The sequence below is a fragment of the Sus scrofa genome, chromosome 9 (genome assembly GCF_000003025.6).
Source record: "Sus scrofa isolate TJ Tabasco breed Duroc chromosome 9, Sscrofa11.1, whole genome shotgun sequence".
Classification (NCBI taxonomy): Eukaryota; Metazoa; Chordata; class Mammalia; order Artiodactyla; family Suidae; genus Sus; species Sus scrofa.
The window spans coordinates 11714317-11741869 of NC_010451.4; the positions used below are offsets into that span (position 1 = coordinate 11714317).

General features: G+C 37.4%; 1 protein-coding gene and 1 pseudogene across 1 annotated transcript in view; one reads left to right on the forward strand and one right to left on the reverse strand.

Moving 5' to 3' along the window:
* LOC100511652 (glycerophosphodiester phosphodiesterase domain-containing protein 4) overlaps window positions 1–27553 on the reverse strand; it is an 89899-nt gene that overhangs the window by 32674 nt on the left and 29672 nt on the right. The window contains 1 exon segment of the mRNA XM_021062557.1: window positions 114–270. Coding sequence (XP_020918216.1) covers window positions 114–270 — 157 coding nt within the window.
* On the forward strand, window positions 25925–26953 carry LOC110255402 (annotated as a pseudogene).

The window sequence follows — 27553 nt, forward strand, 5'->3', positions numbered from 1 at the left end:
GCCCTCCTGCCAATGATATCGACAGTCCTGCTATCAAACTGGGATGAAACTGTGTACGCCTGGCTAACTTCATCTAAAGCCTTTATCTCTAGGAGTTGGGGAATGTGTCTTACCCGTGAATGTGAAAACCATCTGCCTGCATTCAGAGTCGACAGGAAACTCCAATCAAATAAGGAAGGGTGTGTGAAAGAGGCATTTGGCTTGACCTCCTTGATATTGGTTGTTCTTCTCAGGTTATTGTCATGCATGAGAAAAGGCACATCATCATTACTGCAGGCAGAGGGGGAAAAGAGGGGAAGGTGTGGATAGGCTGAATGCAGCCACCTTGGCAGATAAGGTTCTCAAAAAGCCCATCGAGGTCACAAGTCTTACTAGGGTTCCTTACTCCCTCCCGCGTCTTAGCAAAGGGATAAGCACCAGTAATTTATCCTTTGATGTCAACATTTTTCTGCCCAAGGAAGCAATCGCTTGCATGTACAGGAACTGTTATTAGTTGTGGTGAAACAGTAGCTTTGCAATCCAGGGAATTCTGGATCAAGAAAACAATAGGTAATGATCTGAGAGTGAGGTGAGTGGAGTGTGGATGGGACAAGGCCCTGAGATCCCCAGAACCACACTAAGCAGGACCCACACAATCTTCCTGCTTTTCTAACTCACTTCCCAGGTGGCAGCTGCCCTGAGTATTTCTGGTCCTAGACCCTTCGCATCAGACGTCATCATTAGAAAAGTTCATCTGAAAACTTCCGTTATCTGCTATATGCCTTGAAGAATCTCTGCTTTTATGAAAACCTCTTTCTCATTAAAACACATATGGAGAAAAATCTGAACTGACAATGAAGGGGTAACAGGGTTGAAAGCCTACTGCCCTTAGACAACTGGAAAACTGGACAGAATAGAAGAGCCAACTTTTTTAGGAAATGGACAATGGGGAGCACAGTGTAATGAACTCTCAAAAAAGGTAAACAAATGAAATAAGCTCTACGATGACCCAGGCTTCCTTCTTGCAGGTAAATACTAGAATGCGGCATGGGCAAGGAAGGGGGCATCTAAAAAGGACCCGGCTACTGTAATGAAATGGGGAGAAAGAGATAAGATTGAGAGGTCAAGACAAATAAAATTTGTTGGATAGAGACCTTTAGAGAATGGAGCTATGCAAAAAGAAAGCATTCCAGGGAGTTCCTGTCATCGCATAGCAGAAACGAATCTGACTAGTATCTATGAGGATGCAGGTTCGACCCCTGCCCTTGCTCAGTAGGTCAGGGATCCAGTGTGGCCATGAGCTATGGTGTAGGTCACAGACGTGGCTTGGATCCCAAGTTGCTGTGGCTGTGGCCCGCAGCTGTAGCTCCGATTCGACCCCTAGCCTGGGAAACTCCATGTGCCACAGGTGTGGCCTTAAAAAGCAAAAAAAAAAAAAACCAAAAAACGAAAAGCATTCCAGGGAAATATGTAGAGGTCCCTTGAAATATGGTTGAATTATCAATTTGTGCATGTGCAGAGTAAAACTCTATGAAGCTTGCCAAGAACAACTTCCAAGAAAAGTAAAATTACCAGAAAGTTCTAAAACAATTTGCAGGGTTCACAGAGGGATATGACTCATTCAAGTGCTATCAGTGACAGTGGAGTAGCTTCAATAATTACATGGGCACATCTTTGAAATGGGAATAATTTAAAACTAGAGTGACTTTAGAGCCTCCATAAAAGAACTTTTAAAAACAAGCCTCCAAAGGATCAAATTAATTGCAAGTAACTGACTGCTAGAAAAAGTCCAAAATTCTTAAAAGGAATACAAAAAAATATGCCACTCTGCATGGTAAAAATTACAAAGTCTGGCATGTAACTGAAATTTACCAGACGTGTAAAGAACTAGGAAAATGTAACCACAACCAGGAAAAATTACTCAATAAAAGCAAACTTGGGGGTTTCCATTGTGGCTCAGCATGTTGAGAACCTGATCAGAATCCATGAGCATTTGGGTTTGATCTCTGGCCTCGCCCAGTGAGTTAATGATCCAGCATTGCCACAAGCTGCAATGCAGGCCACAGATGCAGCCTGGATCCAGCGTTGCTGTGGCTGTGGTGCAGGCCAGTAGCTACAGCTCTGACTGGATCCCTGCCTAGCCGAGAACTTCCCTATGCCATAGATGTAGCCCTAAAAAGAAAAAAAAACTTGCAAATGATAGAGTAACAGAATTATAACTGAAACAAAAATTTTACTAGATGAGTTTAACAGCAGATTAAATATTATAGATCATGTAAAGATGAGAGAATTTGAAGAGGTAGCAATAGAATCTATCCAAATGAACTGTGAGACAATATCAAGCAGTATTATATATGTGTGACTGGGGTCCTAAAAAGAGGAGAGGAACAGGAAAAAAAAAAAAAAACTGAGGAAGTAAAAGTGAAAAAATACAAAATTTTATAAAAATTAAGCATCAAGAGATCCAAAAATATTAATGAATACCCAAAAAAATAATATAAGAGTACATATACACATGTGCATACCCCATAGTAAGAATTATTATAACCAAATTGGGGGAAATTGATGAGGAAAAGAATATTGTAAATGTAGTCACAGAAAAAGAAAATGTATATCTAGAGAGAAATAAGAATAAGCATACAACAGACTTCTCATCAGAAAATACGAGGCAAAGAAAACAATGAAACATTTTTTTTGGCTGATGTAGAAGTTCCTGAGCCAGGAATCAAACCCACGCCATAGCAGCAACCCAAGCCACAGCAGTGACAACACTGGATCCTTAACCCGCTAAACCACAAGGGAACTCCAAAACAACACATTTTCTTTTATTTTATCTTATCTAACTATATTGTCTTTGTTTGCAAATTTCAAGGGTAAGCTTAGATGTAAACTGGAGTTAATTTCAGTCAGTTTCAGCTCTTAGCACAGTAGCTGCTACCCATCACAGGTCCCTAACCACATGACAAACAAATGTATACATGCTCCTGGAATTAACTTGAACAGCAGCTCATGAGAGCGAAGGTGGCAAAAAATGAGTCTGTATTTCAAATATAGGGGTTCCCTGGTCTGATCACTATTTTTTTGCTACAAAAGGGCAGACAGGAAGGTGGGCAACCATGTTGGTGCACTTTCTTCCACTGTGGCAAAGCCCTCACCTTCTAACTCAAGTGATTTCCACAAGATTTAAAGGGACAGCACACCTTTAAACCCTCCTCATTTTTCTCCATTTCTCCATATATGCCAAGGGTAAGATTAGGACAACCTGAGAAAAATTAAGTTTAAACCTCACACAGAGAAATCTTACAATTTTTAATTAAAAAGCAATAACAAAAAAGATAGCAAACACCAAAGAAGGGAGAGGGATCTGATTTCCAATGTTATCACATTATTAGACTCAAAGGTCCAATTTTCAACCAAAAAAAAAAAAATCACAAGATATACAAAAAAAAAAAAAAAAAAAAAAAACAAGAAAGTATGGCCCATTCGAAGGTAAAAAATATCAACAGAAACTGTCCCTGAAAAAGAGCTGATGGCAGATATACTAAACAAAGATTTTAAAACAACCGTCTTAAAGATACTCAAACAACTAGAGGAAGATTTGGATAAAGTCAAGAAAACAATGTACAAAGTGGAAGTATTAATAAAGAGATTTTTTAAATCCTAAAAAGAAACCAAAAAGAAATTCTGGAGCTGAAAAGTACAATAACTGAAATGAAAAGTTGACCACAGCAATTTGAAGGCAGATTTAAACAGGCAGAAGAAAGAATCAGTGACCTGAAAGATAGGACAATACGACCTATTGAATCTAAGAATTAAAAAAAAGATTGAGGAGAAGTTACCAGCATCTGAGGGATAATCCAACACCAAAGCCAAACACACTACAACAACAAAAAAAACCACACATCAATATTCCTTATGAACACTGATGCAAAAACACTTAACAATATTCCTTACTAATATTGATGAAAAAAATCCTCAATAAAGTGTTAGCAAATAGAATTCAGCAGTGTATTAAAAGGATTATATACAATGACCAAATAGGATTTATTCCCAAAATGCAAGAATATTTCAACATAATGAAGTCGATCAAGGTAACACATCACATTAAGAGGATGAAAGGGAAAAAAACACACAATCATCTCAATGAATGCAGAAGAGTCATTTGACAACATGCAACATCCTTTCATGATAAAAATTATCCACAAACTTGAAACAGAAGGAAAATACCCCAAATTAATAAAAGACATACATGAAAAACCACAGCATACATCATATTCAATGGTGAAAGAAGATGAAAAGCTTTTCCTCTAAAATTAGGAACAAGGCAAAGTTTTCTGCTTTTGGCACTTACATTCACAGTGACACTAAAAGTTCTAACCAGAGTAAGTAAGCAATATAGAAAAATAAAATTCATCCAAACTATAACGGAAGAAAATAAAATTACTTCTGTTTCTAGATGATATAATCTTACACGCAGAAAGCCTAAAGTTTCTACAATGACAGCAACAAAGAAAATAAGTGAAATAAAAGCAGCAGAATACAAAGGAAACATCCAAAAATCAGTTCCATTTCTATAAATAACAATGAAGAATCTGTGTACAAGTTCATGAAGTAAATTTCAAGGCATCCACTAAGACCCAAAGTGGCAAAAAAAAAAAGATTTGTACTCCGAATATAGGAAATCTCTGCTCTGGTCAATGATTACAGAAATCTCAAAAACAGTTTCATTTACAATAGCATCAAAAAGAATAAAACAGAGTATTTTAAAAATTAACTTAGCCAAGGAGGTGAAAGGCATATGCAATGAAACTAGAAAAAAATTGCTGAAAGAAATGAAGGAAGACCTAAAGAAATGGAAATATATCTGACATTCATGGATTGGAAAAATTAACATTGTTAACATGTCATTTCACGTGCAATTTGTCTTGGCATGAACCTCTTTGGGTTGATCCGCTTGGTATTCTCTGTCCTTTATGAATTTGGATGTCTGCTAATTCTCCTAGGTTAGGAATGTAATTATATCTTCTCTCTTCTTGGGACCCCCTTATAATATGAATGTTAGTATGCTTAATGTTGTCTCTTAAACTGTCTTCATTTGTTTTCTTACTTTGCTCAGTTTCAGAAATTTCCACTACTCTGTCTTCTGTTAGCTGATCTGTTCCACGGTATTGTCTGATCTACCATTGATTCCTTCTAGTTTATTTTTTATATCACTTAACTATATTCTTCAGCTCTGTTTGGTTCTATTTTCAAATCTTTGCTAAAAATTCCTAATGTCTCCTTTGTTCATACATTCTCCTCCTAAGTTCTCTTGAGCATCTTATTGATCTTTACCTTAAACTTGTCAGGTAGATTGTTTATCTCTCACTTTGTTCTTCTTCTGGATTTTTATCTTATTCCTTCTTTTGGAACATACTTCTGTGTGGACACATTTTGCCTATATCACTACTTTTATTTCTGTGAATTTCATAGGTTAGTACATTTCCTGATGTTGGAGAAGTGACCTTATTTTTTTTTCATTTTTTTTTGTTACTCAAATGAATTTATCACACCTGTAGTTGTATAACGATCATAACAATCTGATTTCACAGGATTTCCATCCCTTAGGACATTTCCTCTAGGGCCCAGTAGCACATTATCATCTGGTAACCATAGCTATATGCTAAGTGTTGGTTACAGGGGCTATGTGCATCCTTCTGTTGCAGTGGGCTAACTCTTGCAGGCACACAGGTAGGCATGACTGGCCTCTGGTCTGCTTAGATGCCAGGGCTTGCCTTGTGCAATGCTGCTGGCCACTAGTGGGTGAGGCCATCCTGTAGGGCAACTTGCTGCTCAGCCAAAGGAGTCCAGACCTGGTGCTGGCCCACAGATGGGTGGGACTCAATAGCAAGGTGACTAGCTAAATGCTCCAGGAGGCCCCACATGCAGCTCTGGCCCAATGTTGGGCACAAGTGGGGCCTCCACGGCTGGCTGCAGGGGGAGGGTTCCCAGAAATAGTGGCATCCAGCTGGTAGATGTGGTTGTGGCCTGGAGGTATCCCAGGGCAGGCGTCAGTCTGCTGATGGGCATGGGCAATTTTTGACATGGCTGGCTGCAGGATCTGGAGATGATAATGGCCCATTGGTGGGTAGTACTGAGTCCTGACACAGCTGGCTGAGGGCCCAAGGTGTGCAACAGCTGGTAATTTCCTGCTGTTGAATGGGGCCAGGAGCCTGGCTGAAAGGCTGGTGTTGGCACACTGGTGAGCAGGGCCAGGTCCCAGGGTGGCTGGGGGCTCAGATGTCCTATGGCACCTGTCCTGCTGGTAGGTAAGGCTATGTCTCCAACAGGCTAGATACATGGTACGGGGCATCCTAGGATTGGTGCCATACAACTGGTGGACATGGCCAGATCCTAGCATTAATAAGCTAGAAGAAGGATTTTATTTTACTTTATTTTAAATGATTTTTATTTTTTGATTACAGTTGGTTTACAATGTTCTGCTAATTTTCTACTGTAAGCAAAGTGACCCAGTCACACATACATATATACATTCTTTTTCTCACATTATCCTCCATCATGCTCCATTATAAGTGACTAGACATAGTTCCTAGTGCTATACAGCTGGATCTCATTACTTATCCATTCCAAGGGCAATAGTTTGCATCTATTAACCAGACTCCCCCTCCCCCTTGGCAACCACAAGTCTATTCTCCAAGTCTATGCATTTTTCTGTGGAAAGGTTCCTTTGTGCTGTATATGAGATTCCAGATATAAGTGATAACATATGGTATTTGTCTTTCTCTTTCTGACTTACTTCACTTAGTATGAGAGTCTCTAGCTCCATCCCTGTTTTTGCAAATGGCATTATTTTGTTCTTTTTAATTACTGAGTAGTATTCTGTTGTGTATGTATACCACATCTTCTTAATCCAAACATCTTTTGATGGACACTGAGGTTGTTTCCATGTCTTGGCTATTGTGAACAGTGCTGCAATGAACATACGGGTGCACGTGTCTTTTTCAAGGAAAGTTTTGTCTGGATATATGTCAAGAGTGGGATTGCTGGATCATATGCTAATTCTCTATTCAGTTTTCTAAGGTACCTCCATACTGTTTTCCATAGTGGCTGTACCAATTTACATTCCCACCAACAGTACAGGAGGGTTCCCTTTTCTCCACACTCTCTCTAGCATTCGTTATCTGTGGACTTATGAATGATGGCCATTCTGACTGGTGTGAGGTGGCATCTTATAGTAGTTTTGATTTGCACTTTCCTAATAACCAGTGATGTGGAGCATTTGTCATGTGCTTGTCGGCCATCTGTATATCTTTGGAGAAATGTCTATTATGTCTTTTGCCCACTTTTCAATTGGCTTTGAAATTGGTTGTTTTTTGCTGTTGAGTTGTGTAAGTTTTTTGTGTATTTTATTTAGAGATTAAGCCCTTGTCCATTGCACCATTTGATACTATTTTCTCCCATTCCGTAATTGTCTTTTTGGGGTTTTTTTATGGTTTCCTTTGCTGTGCAAAAGCTTGTCAGTTTGGTTAGGTCCCATTGGTTTATTTTTGCTTTAGAGGATTTTAAAATGGTGCTTACCAGCCCAAAGTCCTTGTCTTTGGCAGGATGGGCTCCCCAACATGCCTGCTGCCAGTATCTACATCTTCAAGATAAGTTTCAATTGTCTCCTGCCTCCCCAGAAAGTTCTTCAAGATCATCAAGTGGGTCTGAATCAGGTTCCTTTCAAATTACTGCTTCTGCCCTGAGCCTCAGAGCATATGATGCTTTATGTTCACCCTTTGAAGTGAGTATTTCCAAGAGCTCGCTGGCTCTCACAAAAGTAATTCCTACTGATTTACCAAATAAAATCTCCTGGGGGACTCATCTTCCCAGTGCAGGACCTCTGAGCTGGGAAGCTCAATGTGGGGCTTGGACACCTCACCTCTTTGGGAAGAATTCTGCAATAATAATTATTCTCCCATTGTGGTTTGTCTACCTGGGGGTATAGGTCTTAACTATACCACATTTCTGCCCCTCCTATTCACGTAACTGTGGTTCATTCTTTACACCTTCAGTTGCACACAAATCTTTTCTGCTAACCATTGGGTCACTCCCAGACAGTTCTCTATCCAGGAGTTGCAATTTGTTGTGCCCATGGGAGGAGATGAGCTCATGTTCAGGCCACAACATTAACATTGCTTCCAAAGACATTTTTTGAAGAGAAAAAAATCCTAAAATTCAGATGGAATTACAAGGGATTGTGAATGGTAGGAAAAAACCTCAGGGAAAAAAAAGAACAAAACTAGAGGGTTAACACTTCTTATTAAAAACTTACTATAATGCTACAGTAATCAAAAGCGTATGGTACAGGCATACTGACAGGGAAAAAATGATCTGTTTAACAAATGGGGCTGAAACACAGGATATTCACATGAAAAGGACACTGGACCTTTGCTTAACACCATATACAAAAAAATAACTCAAAATAGATCAAAGACCTAACTATAAAAAATAAAATTAATCTCATTTGAAAATACAGCAGAAAATCTTCATGACACTGGGTCTGGCAATGATCTCAGATATGAAACCAAGGACACAGGCAAAAACAACAAAATAGATAAATTAACATTTATGAAAATGTTTTAAATTTTATGCATCAAAAGAAACTACCAACAGAGTAAAAAGGCAACTAACAGAATGCAAAAAAATGTGTAAATTTGTAAAATATTTGTTATAGTTGATAAAGTATTAATATCCAGAACATACAGAGAACTCCTAAATCTCAACAACAAATAAAAATCCCTCAGAAAGAATTGAAAACATTATGTGTGTGTGTGTGTGTCTGAATCAGTCTGCTATACACCCAAACACAATGCTGTAAACCAACTAAACTTCAATTTAAAAAAAAGTGAAGTTCAGGAAGTTGTTTTTTAAAAAACAAAGAACCAAAACAAACCTGATTCAAAAATGGACAATTTTAGTAGACATTTCTTCAAAGATGATTATGAATGGCAAGTGAGCACAAGAAAGGATGCTCAACATACTTATCATTAAGGAAAGGCAAATAAAAATTGTGAGCTATCGCTTAACACCCATTACAATGGCTCCTATCAGAAAAAACAGAAAACAACATGTGTTGGAAAAGAGGTAGAGACACTGGAAAACTTAGTGGGAACATATGATGATACAACCACTGTGGAAAACAGTACGACAGTTCCTCCAAAAATTAAAAATAGAAGTCACATATGTCTCATCAATCCCCTTTCTGGATATATGCCCAAATAACTGAAAGAGATATTTGTTCACTCATGCTCAGAATAGCATTTTAACTATAGCTAAAATGTAAAAGCATAACTAGAAACAAGAAAAGTTCAAACAAGAAAACTCACTGGTAAAGGCAAACATGCAATAAAAGGAGGAAATAATCCACTGGGAAAAAACATGAAAACTAGCAACTATGAAAAGAGGAGACCACAAATGCAGAATATTGCATATGCATTTGAAATTAAGAGAGCAGCAACCTAGAACACTTCTGTATATACAGAGATTGCTATATAAAAATCTAATGGGAACTACAAACCAATAAACTACAACAGACACACATACTTAAAAAAGCAAACCTAATACAGCACTAAAGATAGCAAATCACAAAAGAAGAGAATAAAAGAGAAAGGGGGGAAGACCTAAAATAACAAATCCAAAACAATCAATAAAATGGTAATAAGTACATACCTATCCATAATTCCAATGAATGTAAATGATTAAATGCTCCAACCAAAAGACACAGTCTGGCTGAAAGGATATAAAATGTCACCCATATATATCACCCATATATATTCCATCCATAAGAGTCCCACTTCAGATCTAAGGACACATTCAGATGGAAAGCGAAGGAATGAAAGAAGATACTCCATGCAAATGGAAATCAAAAGAAAGCTGGAGTAGCAATACTCTTATCAGACAAAATAGACATTAAAATAAAGACAATCACAAGAGACAAAGGAGGACACTACATAATGATCAAAGGATAAATCCAAGAAGATAACAGAATTGGAAATATACGGCACTTAACATAGGAGAACCACAATATATAAGGTAAATGCTAACTGCCATCAAAGGAGAAATTGGCAGTAACACAATAATAGGAGGGGATTTTAACACCCTAGTTACATCAATGGATAGATTATCCAGACCAAAAAATCAATGAGGAAAAAGGCCTTAAGTAACACATTAGAAAAGACAGACTTAACTGATATTTACAGAACATTCCATCCAAAAGCAGCAGAATATACATTCTTCTCGAGTGCACATGGAATATTCCCTCTTGGGCCACAAATCAAGCCTCGGTAAATTTAAAAGACTGAAATTACATCAAGTATCTTTTCCAACGACAATGCTATGAGACTAGAAATCAACAACAAAAAAAAAAAAAACAGCAAAAAGACACAAAACACCTGGCAGCTAAACAATATGATACCAAACAGGGAGTTAAAGTTCTGGCTCAGTACATTAAGGACTTGACATTTTATCTGTGAAGATGTGGGATTGATTCTTGGCCTTGCTCAGTGGGTTAAGGATTGAGCATTGCCACAAGCTGTGGCCTAGGTTGCAGCTGTAGCTCAAATCCAGTGTGGCCAAGGCTGTGACATAGGCCAGTAAATGCAGCTCCAATCCCCACTAACCCAGGAACCTACATATGCACACACATGACCAGAAAAAAAAAAAAAAAGTTACTAAACAACGAATGAAGTACATGTGTCTTTGCAAGTTGTGGTTTTCTCTGGATAGATGCCCAGAAGTGGGACTGCTGGATCAAATGGTAATTCTATTTTAGTTTTCTGAGGAATCTCCATACTGCTTTCCACAGTGGTTGAACCAATTTACATTCCCACCAACAGTATAATAGGGTTCCTTTTTCTCCACACCCTCTCCAGTGCTTATTGTTTGTACTTTTGGATGATAGCCATTCTGCCTGCTGTAAGGTGGTGCCTCATAGTGGTTTTGATTTGCATATCTCTAATTATGAGTGATGTTGAACATCTTTTCATGCGCTTTTTGGCCATCTGTATGTCTTCTTTGGAGAACTGTCTGTTTAGATCTTCTGCCCATTTTTGGATGGGGTTGTTTGTTTTTTTGGTATGGAACTGCAGAAGGTGTTTATAAATTTTGGATATTAATCCCTTGTCAGTCGATTCACTTGTAAAGATTTTCTCCCATTCTGTGGGTTGTATTTTTGCGTTATTTAGGGTTTCCTTTGCTGTGCAGAAACTTTTTAAGTTTGATTAGGTCCCATTTGTTTATTTTTGTTTTTACTGTCGTTACTCTAAGAGGTGGGTCTGAGAAGATGTTGCTGTCGTTTATGTCAGAGAGTGTTTGGTCTATGTTTTCCTCTAAGAGTTTTATGGTGTCTGGTCTTACATCTAGGTCTTTAATCCATTTGGAGTTGATTTTTGTGTATGGTGTTAGAGAGTGTTCAAATTTCATTCTTTTCCATGTGGCTGTCCAGTTTTCTCAGCACCCCTTATTGAACAGGCTGTCTTTTCTCCATTGTATATCCTGCTCCTTTGTCATAGATGAGTTGGCTGTAGGTGCATGGATTGAATTCTGGGCTTTCTATCCTGAGCCACTGATCTATATGTCTGTCTTTGTGCCAGTACCATGCAGTTTTGATGGCTGTTGTTCTGTAGTGTAGCCTGAGGTCAGGGAGCCTGACTCCTCCAGCTCCATTTTTCTTTTTCAGGATGTCTTTGGCTATTCTGCTGGGTCTTTTGTGCTTCCAAACAAACTTCAGCATATTTTGTTGGAGTTCTGTGAGGAATGCCCTTGGTACTTTGAGAGGGATTGCATTGAATCTGTAGATTGCCTTGGGTAGTAGAGTCTTTGTAATAATACTGACTCTTCCCATCCAAGAGCATGGTATGTCTTTCCATCTGTTTGTGTCATCTTTGATTTCTTTCATCAGTGTCTTATAGTTTTCAGAGTACAGGTCTTTTGTCTCTTTAGGTAGGTTTACTCCTAGGTCTTTTATTCTTTTGGATGTGATGGTATAAATGGGATTGCTTCCCTCATTTCTTTTTCTCTCTTTCATTGTTAGTGCATAGAAATGCCGTCGATTTCTGTGTATTAATTTTGTATCCTGCGACTTTGCCAAATTCATGGATGAGCTCTAACAGTTTTCTAGTAGAGTCTTTAGGATTCTCTAGGTATAGTATCATGTCATCTGCAAATAGTGATAGTTTTATTTCTTCCTTTCCAATTTGGATTCCTTTTGTTCCTTTTACTTTTCTGATTGCTGTGGCTAGAACTTCCAAAATTATGTTGAAGAGTAGTGGCGAGAGAGGACATCCTTGCCTTGTTCCTGATCTCAGTGGGAATAGCCAAGACATGGAAACAACCTAAATGTCCATCAACAGAGGAGTGGATCAACAAGATGTGGTACATATACACAATGGATATTACTCAGCCATTAAAAAGAACGAAATACCGGCATTTTTAGCTACATGGATGGACCTAGAAATTATCATGCTAAGTGAAGTCAGTCAGACAATGAGACACCAACATCAAATGCTTTCACTGACACGTGGAATCTGAAAAAAGGACAGACTGAACTTCTTTGCAGAACAGATGCTGACTCACAGACATTGAAAAACTTATGGTCTCCTGAGGAGACAGTTTGGGGGGGGGGGGGGGATGTGCTTGGGCTGTGGGATGGAAATCCTGTGAAATTAGTGTTATAATCATTATACAACTACAAAAAAATACATTAGTTATTGAAATACTGAGGGAAAAAAAAAAAAACGAGTGAATCACTGAAGAAATTAAAGAGGAAACCATAAAGTGCCTAAAGAAAAATGACAATGAAAACACAGTGATCCAAAACCTGCAGGATGCAGCAAAAGCAATTCTAAGAGGGAAGTTTATAGCAATACAATCTAACCTCAGGAAAAAAGAAAAATCTCAAACAATCTAAACTTACACCTATAGCAACTAAAGAAAGAAGAAACAAAACCTGAAGTTAGTAGAAGAAAAGAAATCATAAATATCAGAGCAGAAATAAATGAAATACAGGCAAAGAAAACTATAAAGATCGATGAAACCAAAAGTTGGTTCTTTGAAAAGATCAGCAAAATTGATAAGCCTTTAGCCAGACTCATCAAGAAGGGAGATGGTTCAAATCAATAAAATTAGAAGTGAAAAAAGAGAAGTTACAACTGACACCACAGAAATACAAAGAATCATGAAAAACTACTATAAGCAACTATATACCAATAAAAAGGACAACCTAGAAGAAAGGGACAAATTCTTACAAAGGTACAACCTTCCAAGACTGAACCAGGAAGTAACAGAAAATATGAATAGACCAATCACAAGTAATGAAATTGAAAATATGATTTAAAAACTTCCAAAAAATAAAAGTCCAAACCTAATGACTTCACAGGTGAATTTTATCAAACATTCAGAGAAGAGTTAACACCTATTCTACTGAAACATTTCCAAAAAATTGCAGCAGAAGGAAGCTCTCTAGCTCATCCTTTGATGCCACCATTACCATGACACTAAAACCAAAAAAAGACACCACAATATCACCGCTGAATATAAATGCAAAAATCCTCAACAAAATATCAGCAAGAATCCAACCATATATTGAAAAATCCAACCATATATTGATCATACGCCATGATCACGTGGGATTATCCCAAGATGCAAGGATTCTTCAATATCCACAAATCAATCACATTAACGAATTGAATAATAAAAACTCAATGATCATCTCAATAAATGCAAAAAAGTTTTTGACAAAATTCAACATCCATTTCTGATTTAAAAAAAAAAAAAACTGTCCAGAAAGTGGGCATAGAGGGAACCTACCTCAACATAATAAAGGCCATATATGACAAATCCATAGCTAATATCATTCTCAAAGGTGAAAAGCTGAAAGCATTTCCAGTAAGTTCAGGAACAAATCATGGATGTCCTCTATCACCACTATTACCCAACATAGTTGTGGAAATCTGATCATGGCAATCAAAAAAAAAAAGAAATAAAAGGATCCAAACTGAAAAAGAACAAGTAAAACTGTCACTGTTTGCAGTTGACATGATGCTATATCTAGAAAATCCTAAAGGCGCTACCAGAAAACTGTTAGAGCTCATCAATGTATCTGGTAAAGTGCAGGATACAAAATTAACACACAGAAATTGATTCATTTCTATATACTAATAATGAAAGATCAGAAATAGAAATTAGGGAGTTACCGTCATGGCACAGCAGAAATGAATTAGACTGGGAACCATGAGGTTGCAGGTTCAATCCCTGGCCTCACTCAGTGGGTTAAGGATTTGACATTGCTGTGAGCTGTGATGTAGGTCACAGACAGCTTGGATCTGCACTGCTGTGACTCTGGTGTAGGCTGGCAGCAACAGCTCCGATTGGATCCCTAGCTTGGGAACCTCCATATGCCATGGTTGTGACCCTAAAAAAAAAAAAAAGACAAGAAATAGAAATTAGGGAAACCAACCCATTTACCACTATACCAAAAAGAGTAAAATACCTCGGAACAAACCTATCTAAAGAAAACAAAAGACCTGTACACTGAAAACTATAAAATGCTGATGAAAGAAATCAAAGACGACACAAACAGATGCAAAGATATACCATGATCTTAGACCGGAAGAATCAACATAGTCAAAATGACTATGCTACCCAAGGCAATCTACAGATTCAACATAATCCCAATCAAACTACCAATGGCATTTTTCACAGAATTAGAACAAAAATATTTAAAATCTGTATGGAAACTCAAAAGACCTCAAACAGCCAAACTAATGTAAAAAAAAGGCTCCTAGCCTTCAGTCTGTACTACAAAGATACAGTAATCAAAACAGTATGGTACTGCACAAAAGCAGCAATGTAGATCAGCAGAACAGATAGAAAGCCCAGAAAGGAAGTAATAACATACAATGGAGGAAAGATAGTCTCTTCAATAAGTGGTGCTGGAAAACTGGACAGCTACATGTAAAAGAATAAAATTAGAACATTCTCTAACACCATACCCAAAAATAAACTCAAAATGTATTAAGGACCTAAATGTAAGGCCATACACTATAAATCTCCTAGAAGAAAGCATAGGCAGAACACTCTTTGACATAAATCACAGCAATATCTTTTTGGATCCATCTCCTAGAGAAATGAAAATGAAAATAAACAAATTGGACCTAATTAAACTCAGAAGTTTTTTGCACACCAAAGGAAACCATAAACAGAATGAAAAGAAAACTCACAGAATGGGAGAAAATATTTGTAAATGAAGCAACTGACAAGGGATTAATCTCCAAAATATATAAATGCCTCCTGAAACTCATATCAAAAAAACCCAAACAACCTCATCCAAAATGGCCAGAAGAACTAAAGAGATTTCTCCAAAGAAAACATACAGACACCCAAAAAAAAAAAAAAACCACGAAAAAATGCTCAACACCACTAATTATTAGAGAAAAGCATATCAAAACAACAATGACGGTGGAGTTCATGCTATGGTGCAGCGGAAATGAATCCAACTAGCATCCATGAGGATGCAGGTTTGATTCCTGGCCTCTCTAGTGAGTTAAGGGTCTGGCATTGCAGTGAGCTGTGGTGTAGGTCGGAGAAGTGGCTCAGATCCTGCACTGCTATGGCTGTGGCGTAGGCCAGTAGTTGTAGCTCCAATTCAGGCCCTAGCCTGGGAACTTCTATATGCTGTAGGTATGGCCCTAAAAAGCAAACAAAACAAAAGAAAACAACTACAGTGAGGCACCACTTTACACAAGCCAGAATGGCCGTCATCAAAAGGTCTACAAACAATAATGCTGGAGAGGGTGCAGAGAAAAGGAAATCCTCTTACACTGCTGGTGGAATGTAAATGGGTACAACCACTATGGAAAACAGCATGGAGGTTCCTTCAAAAACAAAAAAATAGAACTACCATATGATCTAGCAATCCCACTCCTGGACATCTATTTGGAGAAAACCATAATTCAAAAAGATACATGTATCCCAACATTCATTGCAGCACTAGTCACAGTAGCCAAGACATGGAAACAACTTAATGGTCCATCAATGGACGGGTTAAGAAGATGTCATATATATATATACACACAATGGAATACTGCTCAGTTATTAAGAATAATAATATAATGCCATTTGCAGCAACATGGATGGAACTAGAGATGCTCATACTAAGTGCAGTAAGTCAGAAAGAGAAAGACAAATACCATATGTTATCACTTATATCTGGAATCTAATATACAGCACAAAGGAACTTTTCCACAGAAAAGAAAATCATGGACTTGGAGAACAGACTTGTGGTTGCCAAGGGGAAAGGAGTGGGATGGACTGGGAATCTGGGGTTAATAGATGCAAACTATTGCCTTTGGAACAGATAAGCAATGGGAACCTGCTGTATAGCACTAGGAACTCTATCTAGTCACTTATGATGGAGCATGATAATGTGAGAAAAAGAATATATACATGTATGGGTCACTTTGCTGTACAGCAGAAAATTGACAGAACACTGTAAACCAGCTATAATGGAAAAAATAAAAATCATTAAAAAAAGAATATGTGGTATACATACACAATGGAATATTAATGAGCTATCAAAAAGAATGAAATAATGTTGCAACAATGGATAATAATAATAATGCAGCAACATGGATGGACCTAGAAATTATCAAACTAAGTGAAGTCAGACAGTGAGACTCAAACATCATAAGATTTAAGTGTGGAATCTAAAAGAAGGATTCAAATGAACTTATTTGCAGAACAGACACAGACTCACAGACTTTGAAAACTTGTGGTTACCAAAGGGGACAGGTGTGGGTGAGGGATGGGTGGACTGGGGGTTTGGGATGGAATGTTCTAAAATCAGGTTGTGATGATGGTTGTACAACTATAAACACAATGAAATTCACTGAATTATAAAAAAAATTTAATGTAAAAACAACATGTGTCCTTTAATTGGTTAAAGCAAAATGTGGTACATACATACAGTTGAATATTATTCATCTTTTTTTAAGATGGAAATTCCCAATAGGATATAACAGAAATGAACTTTTGGGATTATATGCTAAGTGGCATATGCCAGTCACACACAAAAAATCAAATACTGTATGAATCATACACTTAGATGAGGCGCCTATAATAGCCAAAATCATAGTCAGAAACATAGAATGGGGTTTCTAGGGGCTGGCGGAGGAGGGAATGGGGAGTCAGTGTTTAAATGGTATAGAATTTCAGTTTTACAAGATGAAAAGAGTCACAGAGATGGCTGGTTGAAGGTTTCACAACATTAAATATATATATATATAATACCACGGACCCATACATTTAAAGATGGTAAAGATGGTAAATTTTATGTTTTATATTCCACTACAACTTTTTTTAATTAAAAAAAAGGAGGCCAGCACAAAATACTTACTTGGCAAAGTAATCCCAATTACATAATTGTTTTCTTGGTGAACGAAGTAGAGAGATGGGAGTTCTCGTTGTGGTGCAGTGGTTAACAAATCTGACTAGGAACCATGAGGTTGTGGGTTCAATCCCTGGCCTTGCTCAGTGGGTGAAGGATCCGGCGTTGAAGTGAGTTGTGATGCAGGTCGGAGACGCGGCTCGGATCTGGCATTGCTGTGGCTCTGGCGTAGGCCAGCAGCAACAGCTCCGATTAGACCCCTAGCCTGGGAACCTCCATATGCCGCAGTTGTGGCCCTAGAAAAGACAAAAGAAAAAGAGAAAAAAGAAAACAAAGTAGAGAGATGAAGAATTAAATACACGTATGTTTAAAATCATACTTTTTTTTTTGAGAGCATTATAGTAAACTGCATACATGTTACTAATATTTGTATTTAAGGAATCTTTGGGTATTTGGTATTTTTAGTAAATTTATATGTTTAAGAGAATTTGGCCTGGTTACATTTGCAAATCCAATTTCAAATATGAAACTGAGTAACTGATCTAGATTTGTGATTACAAGTTCAAATCTTATAAAGGATTTGAAATACATAAAACATTTACGGTTTATATGGCTCTACATGCAATGTTAGACTCATGGGAAGTGCTCAAGAATTCTGAAAACACTTAAGTCAAACAACTGCAGTACCTAAGAAAGAAAGTACATCGAATGCATAAATGCAGTTTAAAACATCTAAAGTATTTAACTAAAATGCATTAAGTATCATTCAAAGGCCCTCAAAAATGCTGTTTAAAATGTTCAACTTATAAATGGAATAGGTTTTATAAGCTAAATGTATAAGCTTAAGAATGAACTAGGATTCTGAATATAGTAAGTTGAATACTTATTTTGATTTCAACCAAAGTAAAATGCTTCTGGCACACAAAAATCATGTAAAAACTCAAATAAATGTATTATTTAACCAAAAAAAAAAAAGAGAGAGGAAAATGTTTTCAGAGAGACAAATGAGACGATAACTCATTCCCAGCAGATTTGCCCAGTAAGAAAAATTAAAAGACATTCTCAGGCCAAAAGTAGATACCAACTGTAATCTTGAATCTACACAAAAGAATGAAGAATGCCAGAAATGATAAATATGAATAACAGCTAAAACTTTTTTCCTACTTTTTAATTTTTAAAAACATTATTGACTGTTAAAGTAAAAACTCATAACCACGTATTATGAGATTAATGACAACAGGTCTAATGTGGGAGCGGTGAAATGGAAATATACTGTTAAAAGACATATTTTACACACAAAAAAATGAGTAATATTTAAGGAAGAGATCAGAAGTTAAAGATCATATTTAACTCTAGCGTATCCACTAAAAAGAAGAGGTATGGCTAGTAAGCTCACAGTGAAGATAAGTCCTAAAAAAATATATTCTGTTAATCTCAAAGGAAGCAGGAAACAAAAAGACACAGAATACAAGTGCACTCACTTCAGGTGTAAAATTGAAAGGTCGTGCCAAAAAGTTCAGTAGTCAAGGCAAATACTATTTTCATGTGATATTTTAAAAATCTAAATTAATGTAAAAATAAAAATTCATGATAAACAAAATGTGACATTTTAAATATATACAAAAGATTATTATTGACCATTTTTTTTCTTTTTCCTCAAGCTCTAATATGGCCTCGCACTGGCACATTGTTACAGAAATACCTGACATTTGGTTCTTCATGGATGTTAAAATAGGAAACACTGAAATTATCACTGCACGCTCACTCACGCTGTCTGTCTGTCTCTCTCTCGCACGCACACACACACAGATTAGTACAAGTTACACTTATTTTCCTTTAAAAGCTAAGTAAAGCCTGAGTTGGTAGGGAAGGAGTGAGGCACTAGACCCACATAAGCTTGTCGAAATCTTTGTCTCTCTGTCTCAGCTGCCAGTGACTCCCAGCGACTCCTGTCAAGATTTCTCCTTTTGGTCCACACCAGGAGGTCAACACTGCCTCAGGAAATAGGATTCAGTGTTGTCCAGAGACTTGTGGCTGCATGGTCCTCAAGGGAGGATATGGCTGGCCTGGCTTTTATGCTAAACCTCGGCAGCCAAAAATCTTTGCATAGGTTCTTATCAGGGCCTCCTCAGGCTTTCTCTCAGGTGCTGAATACCTGTTTATATTACCTGCTTCTGAAGTACAGACATGCCACCTGTTCTTCGATTATTTCTCAAAAATATGAGTTTCTAATCAAAGTTTCATATAAACACGTTTACTATGTTAAAGAACAATGCGCTTATAATTTTACAAACTTTACAAATTTTACACCCTATCAAAATAAGTTCACTTTGGGAGTGGAATGGGGACGAGACTTCCCCTGGGAATATTTTCTCACAAACCTCAAAAATGCCAACATTTTGAAGGCAAGAAGAGATGGTAGGAATGAGCAAGCAAATCACAAAGGAAACAGCCAAGAAGAAAGTAAATTGGCAGGGTATGAAATTCTGGAAGCCAAAGAATGAAAATACTCTTTCAAAGAAAGAATATTCAAATGCAGAAAGGTTAAGCGAAAAGTGAAATTTTACGGAAATGTTTAGGAAACTTAAGAGCTGGGTGACGTGATGTGGGAAAAGCGTGGCTGGGACGGGCTCAAAAGAGATTGGAAAAGCAAAAGAGACAGAGAGTAGAAATAACCCTTTGGAGGAAGTTGCCTAAAAGAAAGTAAAGATATAGGGCATGAACTGGAACAGAATATGGGCATTGAAAAGCTTTTAAACGTAAGAATATATCACTATCATCAATATACACATATGACATAACTCAATTACGTATGTATTATGTACATGTATGGATATATGGGTATGTGTACAGCACTATGAAATTTTATCGCAGGGATAGATTTGTGTGACCACCACCACAAAGGGGATACAGAACTGCAACATCACCGCAAAGAAACTCTCTCATGCTGCCACTTCAGTCAGACCCTCTTCCAAACACTAACCCCAGGAAACCACTGATACTCCTCCCCAGTGTAACTGTATGTATCACTGAGGAGGGATATACAAATGGAGTCATATAATATGTAACTTTTTAAGGTTTAGGGGTTTTTTTCATTCAGCATAATACCATTGCGATTCATCCAAGTTGTCGCGTATATCAATACTTCTTTTTGTGACTGAATGTTATCCCATTGTATGGATGCACCACAGTTTTTTTATCCATTAGTCTGCTGAAGGACATTTGGGTTCTTTCCAGTTTGGGGCTATTACAAATAAAGCTTCCTTGAACATAAGCCCATGTGTTTATGTGGACATATACTTTCATTTCTTTAGGATAAATATCCAGGAGAGTATCTGCTGGATCACATGGCAAGTGAATGTTTATAAGAAATTGCCAAACCGCATCTCAGAGTGGCTACACCATTTTACATTGCCCACAGTGTATATAAGAAATTCAGCTCTCTGCATCCTTGCCAGTATTTGCTATTTTTTATTTCGGCCACTGTGATAGGTGTGTGGTGGTGTCTTATCATGGCTTTGATTTGCTTTTCTCTAATGACTAATCACGTTGACCATATTTTCTTGTGCTTATATGACAACCATATATCCTCCTGAGTAAAGCACTGGTTCGTTTCTTTCACCTGTTTTCTGATGAGCTTGTTTGCTTCTTTACTGTTCAGTTGAGAGAGTTTTTTATATTTAAATATATATAAATATATATATATATTTTTTTATTTTGACGAAGTCCAATTTAACAATTTTTTCTTTATGGTCCACAATTCTGGTGTCATATCTAAGAAGTCTTCACCCAATTCCAGGTCACAAAGATCTTCTCCTACAGGTTCTTCTACAAGTTTTAGAGGTTTACATTTAGATCTATAATTCATTTTGAGTTAATTTTATATTTATATATTTGTATTTATATAAGGTGTAAGATATAGGATGAGGTTCTCTGCCACCTCCCATCCCCACCACAGAAGTCCAGTTGTTCCAAGACTTTTTGTTGAAAAAACTACCTTTTTTTTTTTTTTTTTTTTGGCCATGTCTGTGGCATATGGAAGTTCCTGGGCCAGGATCAAACCTGTGCCACAGCAGTAACCCAAGCTGCTGAAGTGACAATGCCTGATCCTTAATCCACTGTGTCACAGCAGGAACTCCTGAAAAGAATACCTTTACTTCATTGAACTGATCTTTCACCTTGGTTAGGAAAAAAAAAAAAAAAAAAAAAAAAACACGAGTGTATGTATCGGGGTTTAATTCTGGAATCTCTACCTTGCTGAACTGATTTATATGTCTGACTCTCCTCCAGTACCACACTGTCTGGATTGTCTGGATTTCTGTGGCTGTACCATATGTCTTGAAATCACATAGTGTGACTCTAACTTTATTCTTCTTTGTCAATGTTTTTGTTGACATCCTAGCCTATGTTTTGCCTAAATTCTCTTCTAGAAGTTTTATGATGTCTTTAAGCCATTTTGAGTTTACTTTAGTGCAGGGTGTGAAGGTGTGTTCTAGTTTCACTGATTGTACATGAAGCTGTCCAGTTTTCCCAGCACCACTTTTTGAAGAGACTTTTTCCCATTTTATATTCTCACCTCCTTTGTCAAATATTAATTGATTGTAGGTGTGTAGGTTTATTTCTGAGCTCTCTAGTCTGTTCCATTGGTCCATATATCTGTTTTTATATCAATACACACTATTTTGATTACCGTAGGCTTGTAGTATTGTCTAAAGTTTAAAAAGTTATGCCTCCTGTCCCCCACCCCTGGGGCTCCTTTGGCAATTATGTGTCTTTTGCAGTTTCATACAAGTTTTTGCATTATTTGCTCTTGTCCTATGAAAAATGTCATGGGTAATTTCATAGGATGACAGGAATCACAGTAAACCTGAGGATTGGGTAGTATGGCCATTTTAATAGTATTAATTCTTCCAGCCCAAGAGCATAGGCTATTTTTCCATTTCTTTGTATCCTCTTTAATTTCCCTTATTAATGTTTTATAGTTCTCAGCATATGTCTTTCACCTTCCTGGTCAGGTTTATACCTAGGTATTTTTTGGTGCATTGCCAATGTCTTCATCATTGTGAAAGTGAAATTTGAAAAAAACAAAGTATGTAACTTTTAAGACTGGCCTTTTCAGTCAACATAATTCCTATGAAACCCATCCAGATTGTTGCATGTATAAATAAACTGTTTCTTTTTATTTTTATTTACTTATTTATTTAGCTTTTTAGGGCCACACCTGCAGCAGGTGGAGGTTCCCAGGCTAGGGGTCAAATCGGAGCTACAGCTGCCGGCCTACACCACAGCCACAGCAATGCCAGATCCGAGCCACGTCTGCAACCTACACCACAGCTCACGGCAACGCTGGATCCTTAACCCACTGAGTGAGATCAGGGATCGAACCCACATCCTCATGGATTCCAGTCGGGTTTGTTAACCCCTGAGCCATGAAAGGAATTCCTAAGTTGTTTCTTTTTAATACGAGGTAGCATTCCATGGATACACCACAGCTTGATCATTTACCTCTTAAACCTCTTAAAGGACATGAGGATATTACCTATTATAAATAAAGCTGCCATGAACATTAATGAAGAGGTCTTTGTACGAACATCAACTTTTTTTTCCCCTCTGGAATAAATGCCCAGGAGTGCAATTTCTGAATTGTATGGTAAGCACATGTTTGGCTTTATAAGAAACTGCCAAACTTACCAGAGGACCTACAGCATTTTACATTCCCATCAGCAATATGTAAGTGATCCAGTTTATCCACCAGCATTTGGAGTTATCTCTATTTCTTAGCCAGTCTGATAGGTGAATAGTGATTTCAATTTTCGTTTTCACTTTCCTAATGGCTAATGAAGCTGAACATCTCTTCATGTGACTATTTACCATCTATAGGTCCTCTTTGTGAAATATCTGTTCATGGCATTTGCCCAGTTACCAACTGGATTGTTTGGTGCTTTTTTAAAAAACACTATTAGGTTTTAAGATAACACCTTTATCATATATAATTTGCAAGTATTTTCTCCCATCTGTAATTTGTCTTTTAACCTTCCTGACAATGTCATTTGATACACACAAGTTTTTAATTCTGAAGACTAGTTTATCCATTTTTTTGTTGCACGTGCTTTTAGTGTCCTGTCCAAGAATTCACTGCCATATCCAAAGTCATAAAGATTTAATCTTGTGTTTTCTTCTTGTGTTTTACACTTTTAGCTCATATTTATATCATCAATCCATTTTGAGTTAATTTTTATACAAAGTATAAAGCAGAGTCATTGAATTGCCTTGCATCTTTACCAAAATCAGCTAGCATAAAGAAAATGAAAGAAAACTCACATAATAGGAGAAAATTTTTGCAAATCACATATCAAATAAAGGAGGCTTCTGCTTTAACTCATGGTTTATTGAGAAATTCATTTGCCTCATTTCCAAATGTTTGAAGATTTAAACTTTATTATTAACTTCTAGTGTGATTCTACTGTTGTCAGAGAATTCATTCTGTATAATTTCAGTACTTTTAAATTTTCTGAAGTTTGTTTTGCAATCCTAGATATGCTCTATTAACGTTTATATGTGTCTTTTGATGTTTTTGTGTTAAGGGTTCTATAAATGTCACTTAGATCCTGTTGGTTAATGGTATTACTCAGCTGTTCTGTACCTTTAATAATTTTCTGTTTGTTAGTTATATCAATTACTAAGGGAAGGATACTGTAATGCTCAACATAGTTTGTCTGTTTCTCCTTTCGGTTTTGTCAGTTTTTGATTCATGTATATTGAAGCTCTGCTCTTGGGCTCATACACAGAATTGTTACATCCTCTTCATGAACTGACTTTTTAAAATCATTATGTAACATCCCTTTTTGTCTCTAGTGGTTTTCTTTGCTTCGAAGTCTACTCTGGGTAGTATTGATATAGCCACTCTAGCTTGAATGAGAATTTGTACAGTATGTTTTTTCCACTCTCTTAATCTACCTGTATCACTATAATCAAAGTGAATTTCTTCAACATATAGTAGTGTCATTTTTTAAAAAATCCATTCTGCCACCTCTTTTAATTGATATGTTTAGATCACTTAACTTGATTATTAATATGTTATGGTTTAAGCCTTCCATTTTAATATTAGTTTATGTTTGTTCTGATTTTCTTTGTCTGTTTCCTCTTCTGGCTTTCCTTTTGGTTATTTGAATTTTTTTGATCCGCAGTGTTTTTTAGTAGTAGATCTCCTTTTATGATTTTTGGTGTGGTTGCCCTAGAAATTACAATATGCATACCTAACTTAACACATTCTACTAGTGTCAACATTCTACCACTTAAGGTATAAGGTAGAAAACTAAACCCTTTCTAGGTCCCTTCATGAGACAAATATTAAATATCTCAAAATACACTGAGATGAATATGACAAGGTTGACTTTTGCTTTTAACTATCAAACATAATTTTTAAGGTCTGGAGGAAGAAATCGTCTATTTTGCACCTGTACACACATACATGCACACATACTACATTCTCTATTGCTCTTTATTTCTGATGTCCCAAGTTGACTTTCTTTCCCTTGTTTTATTGAGATATAATTGATAGATAACACTGTATTAATTTTAGGTGTACAACATAATGATTTGATATATACATACAAGTTGACTATTTAAATCATTTTCTGTTGTCCAAAAAACTTATTTCCATTTGATTCTTCCTTATTCCTTCTATTTCTTTGCTAACACTTTTTACTTTTTCATTTGTTTGATGAATATCCAAAACTGCTTGTCAAGGACATTTTCTGATAGCTGCTCTAAAATTCTTAGGTAATTCCAATATTTGGTTCTCTTGGTGTTGACATCTGTTGATTACCTTTGCTCACTCAAGTTGAGGATTTTGTATTTTGATCTGATGAAAACTTTGGAGTATTAGGAGATTCTCAATAATCAACATGTTCAGGTCTGGAACACTAGCCCCTTTCTATGAGGTATGGTTCAAATGCCAATTTAGTTTCCAAAAGCTGTGCAGTGCCTTCCAGGTCTTTCTCACTGTGTGCTACTCAGAGGTCAATCTAAAACATGGATGGAACCCCGTACCAGTGTTCACTAATAAAATAATCTGCTGTGTTGCTTCAATGTGGCTTCATGAATGAGCTATACAAAAGTCTGCCAAGGGTTTTATACACAGTTTTTTATATCCCATTCTCCAGCACAGTTGTTCCTCAGAAAATTAAATTACCACATGACCCAGCAATTCCACTTTTGGGTGCATACCCAAAAGAACTGAAACCAGGGTCTTAAAAAGCTATTTGTATACTCCTGTTCATAGAAGCATTATTCAAAATGGCAAAAAGGAGTTTCCATCGTGGCAGAGTGGAAATGAATCTGACCAGGAACCATGAGCTTGCAGGTTCAATCCCTGGCCTCACCCAGTGGGTTAAGGATCCGGCGTTGCTGTGAGCTGTGGTGTAGGTTGCAGACATGGCTCAGATCCTACATTGCGGTGGCTGTGGTATATGCCGGTAGCTATAGCTCCAATGAGACCCCCAGCCTGGGAATCTCCAGATGCCGTGGGTGCAGCCCAAAAAAGCCAAAAGGAGGAAGTAACCCAAATCTATCAGTGCATGAACAGATAAACAAACCAAAATAATAACAATAATAATAATAATAATGCAATGGACTATTATTCAGCCTGAAAAATGAAGGAAATTCTGTCACATGCTACAGCGTGGATGAACTTTTGAAGATACTATGCTAAGAGAAATGGTTACCAGGAGCTAAGAGGAGAAGAAAGAGGAGTTGTTTTTTAATGAGTATACAGTTTCAGACTTGCAAGATGAAAAGTTCTAGAGGTTTGTTTCACAACAATATAAATATACTTAGCGTTCCTAACTACATTTTTAAATGGTTAAGACAGTAAATTTTGAGAAGACTGACCAAATGGCGTACAGATCCCACACCCCAGCCCCAGAAGATGGGGAACTGCTTCACATCCCCCACATCACATGACATCTCCCCGCTTCCAGAGTCTCGGTCCGACCTGGAATAGCTTTGGCTAGAGGAGAGCCGCATCAGGAGCCACAGGGCCGGATCAGGAACAAGTTCCAGTTCCAGTCTATCATCCAACACCTGGCCAGACTCGCCTAGCAACTCAGCTGACTGAAAAGGAACAAATCAGGACAGCTCAAAGAACAGGCCTTGTACAGCATCTGCCTAAAGGAGTTGATGACCCTGGAAGAGATGGATCAGGAAAAAAGATCCGTATGATGGGCTTTGTTTGTGGAGACCCAATTTGATTTCTGCCGGACACGCACATCTATCGCTTGGACTGTCTAGATCACTGGTTGGTGAGATCCTTCATCTGCCTCTCCTGCACAGAGCCAGTTGAGGCAGTACTGCTTTCATCCTATGAGACTAAGCGAGCCGGGGTCTCTCATCTGACCTCAAGTGAACCATAATTGGTGGTTTTGATCTTTTGTCACTGAGCCCAAAGAGCCAGGGATTAGGAACTGAGATCGGAATTCCCCTCGTGGCTCAGTGGTTAATGAATCCGACTAGGAACCATGAGGTTGGGGGTTCAATCCTTGGCCTTGTTCAGTGGGTTAAGGATCCGGCGTTGCCGTGAGCTGTGGTGTAGGTCACAGATGAGGCTCGGATCCCGCATTGCTGTGGCTCTGGTGTAGGCTGGCGGCTACAGTTCCGATTTGACCCGTAGCCTGGGAACCTCCATATGCCACGGGTGCAGCCCTCGAAAAGGCAAAAAGACATTAAAAAAAAAAAAAAGGAAGTAAGATCATGCACAAAAGTTTCCCAAAAATTCCTGAATAGCTGTAGATGTTGGGGAAAAGTATGTGATATTTTGAAAACTAGGGGGAAAAGTAGGACGGTACTTTTATGTAAAGCCTTAACCCAGTGTTTAAAAATATAATTATATTTAGATATGGCTCCAGTACATAGGAATTGTGTAAAGTGTTACAGCAGCTCTATATATTTAAATTATGTGTGTTGAAGATTAGGAAAAAGATAGCGACTGTTTTTCCTAAGTGAAATAACTTTCTTCCCCTCACTCAAATTCTTTTCTGAAGTTGCTGGAATTTGGGTCAAGGTTTTATTAAAAGCTACATTTTATAGCATTGGCACAAAAAAAAAGTTTTAAGCTTGTTTGCACAGTTTTTTTTTTCTATTGGATATGGA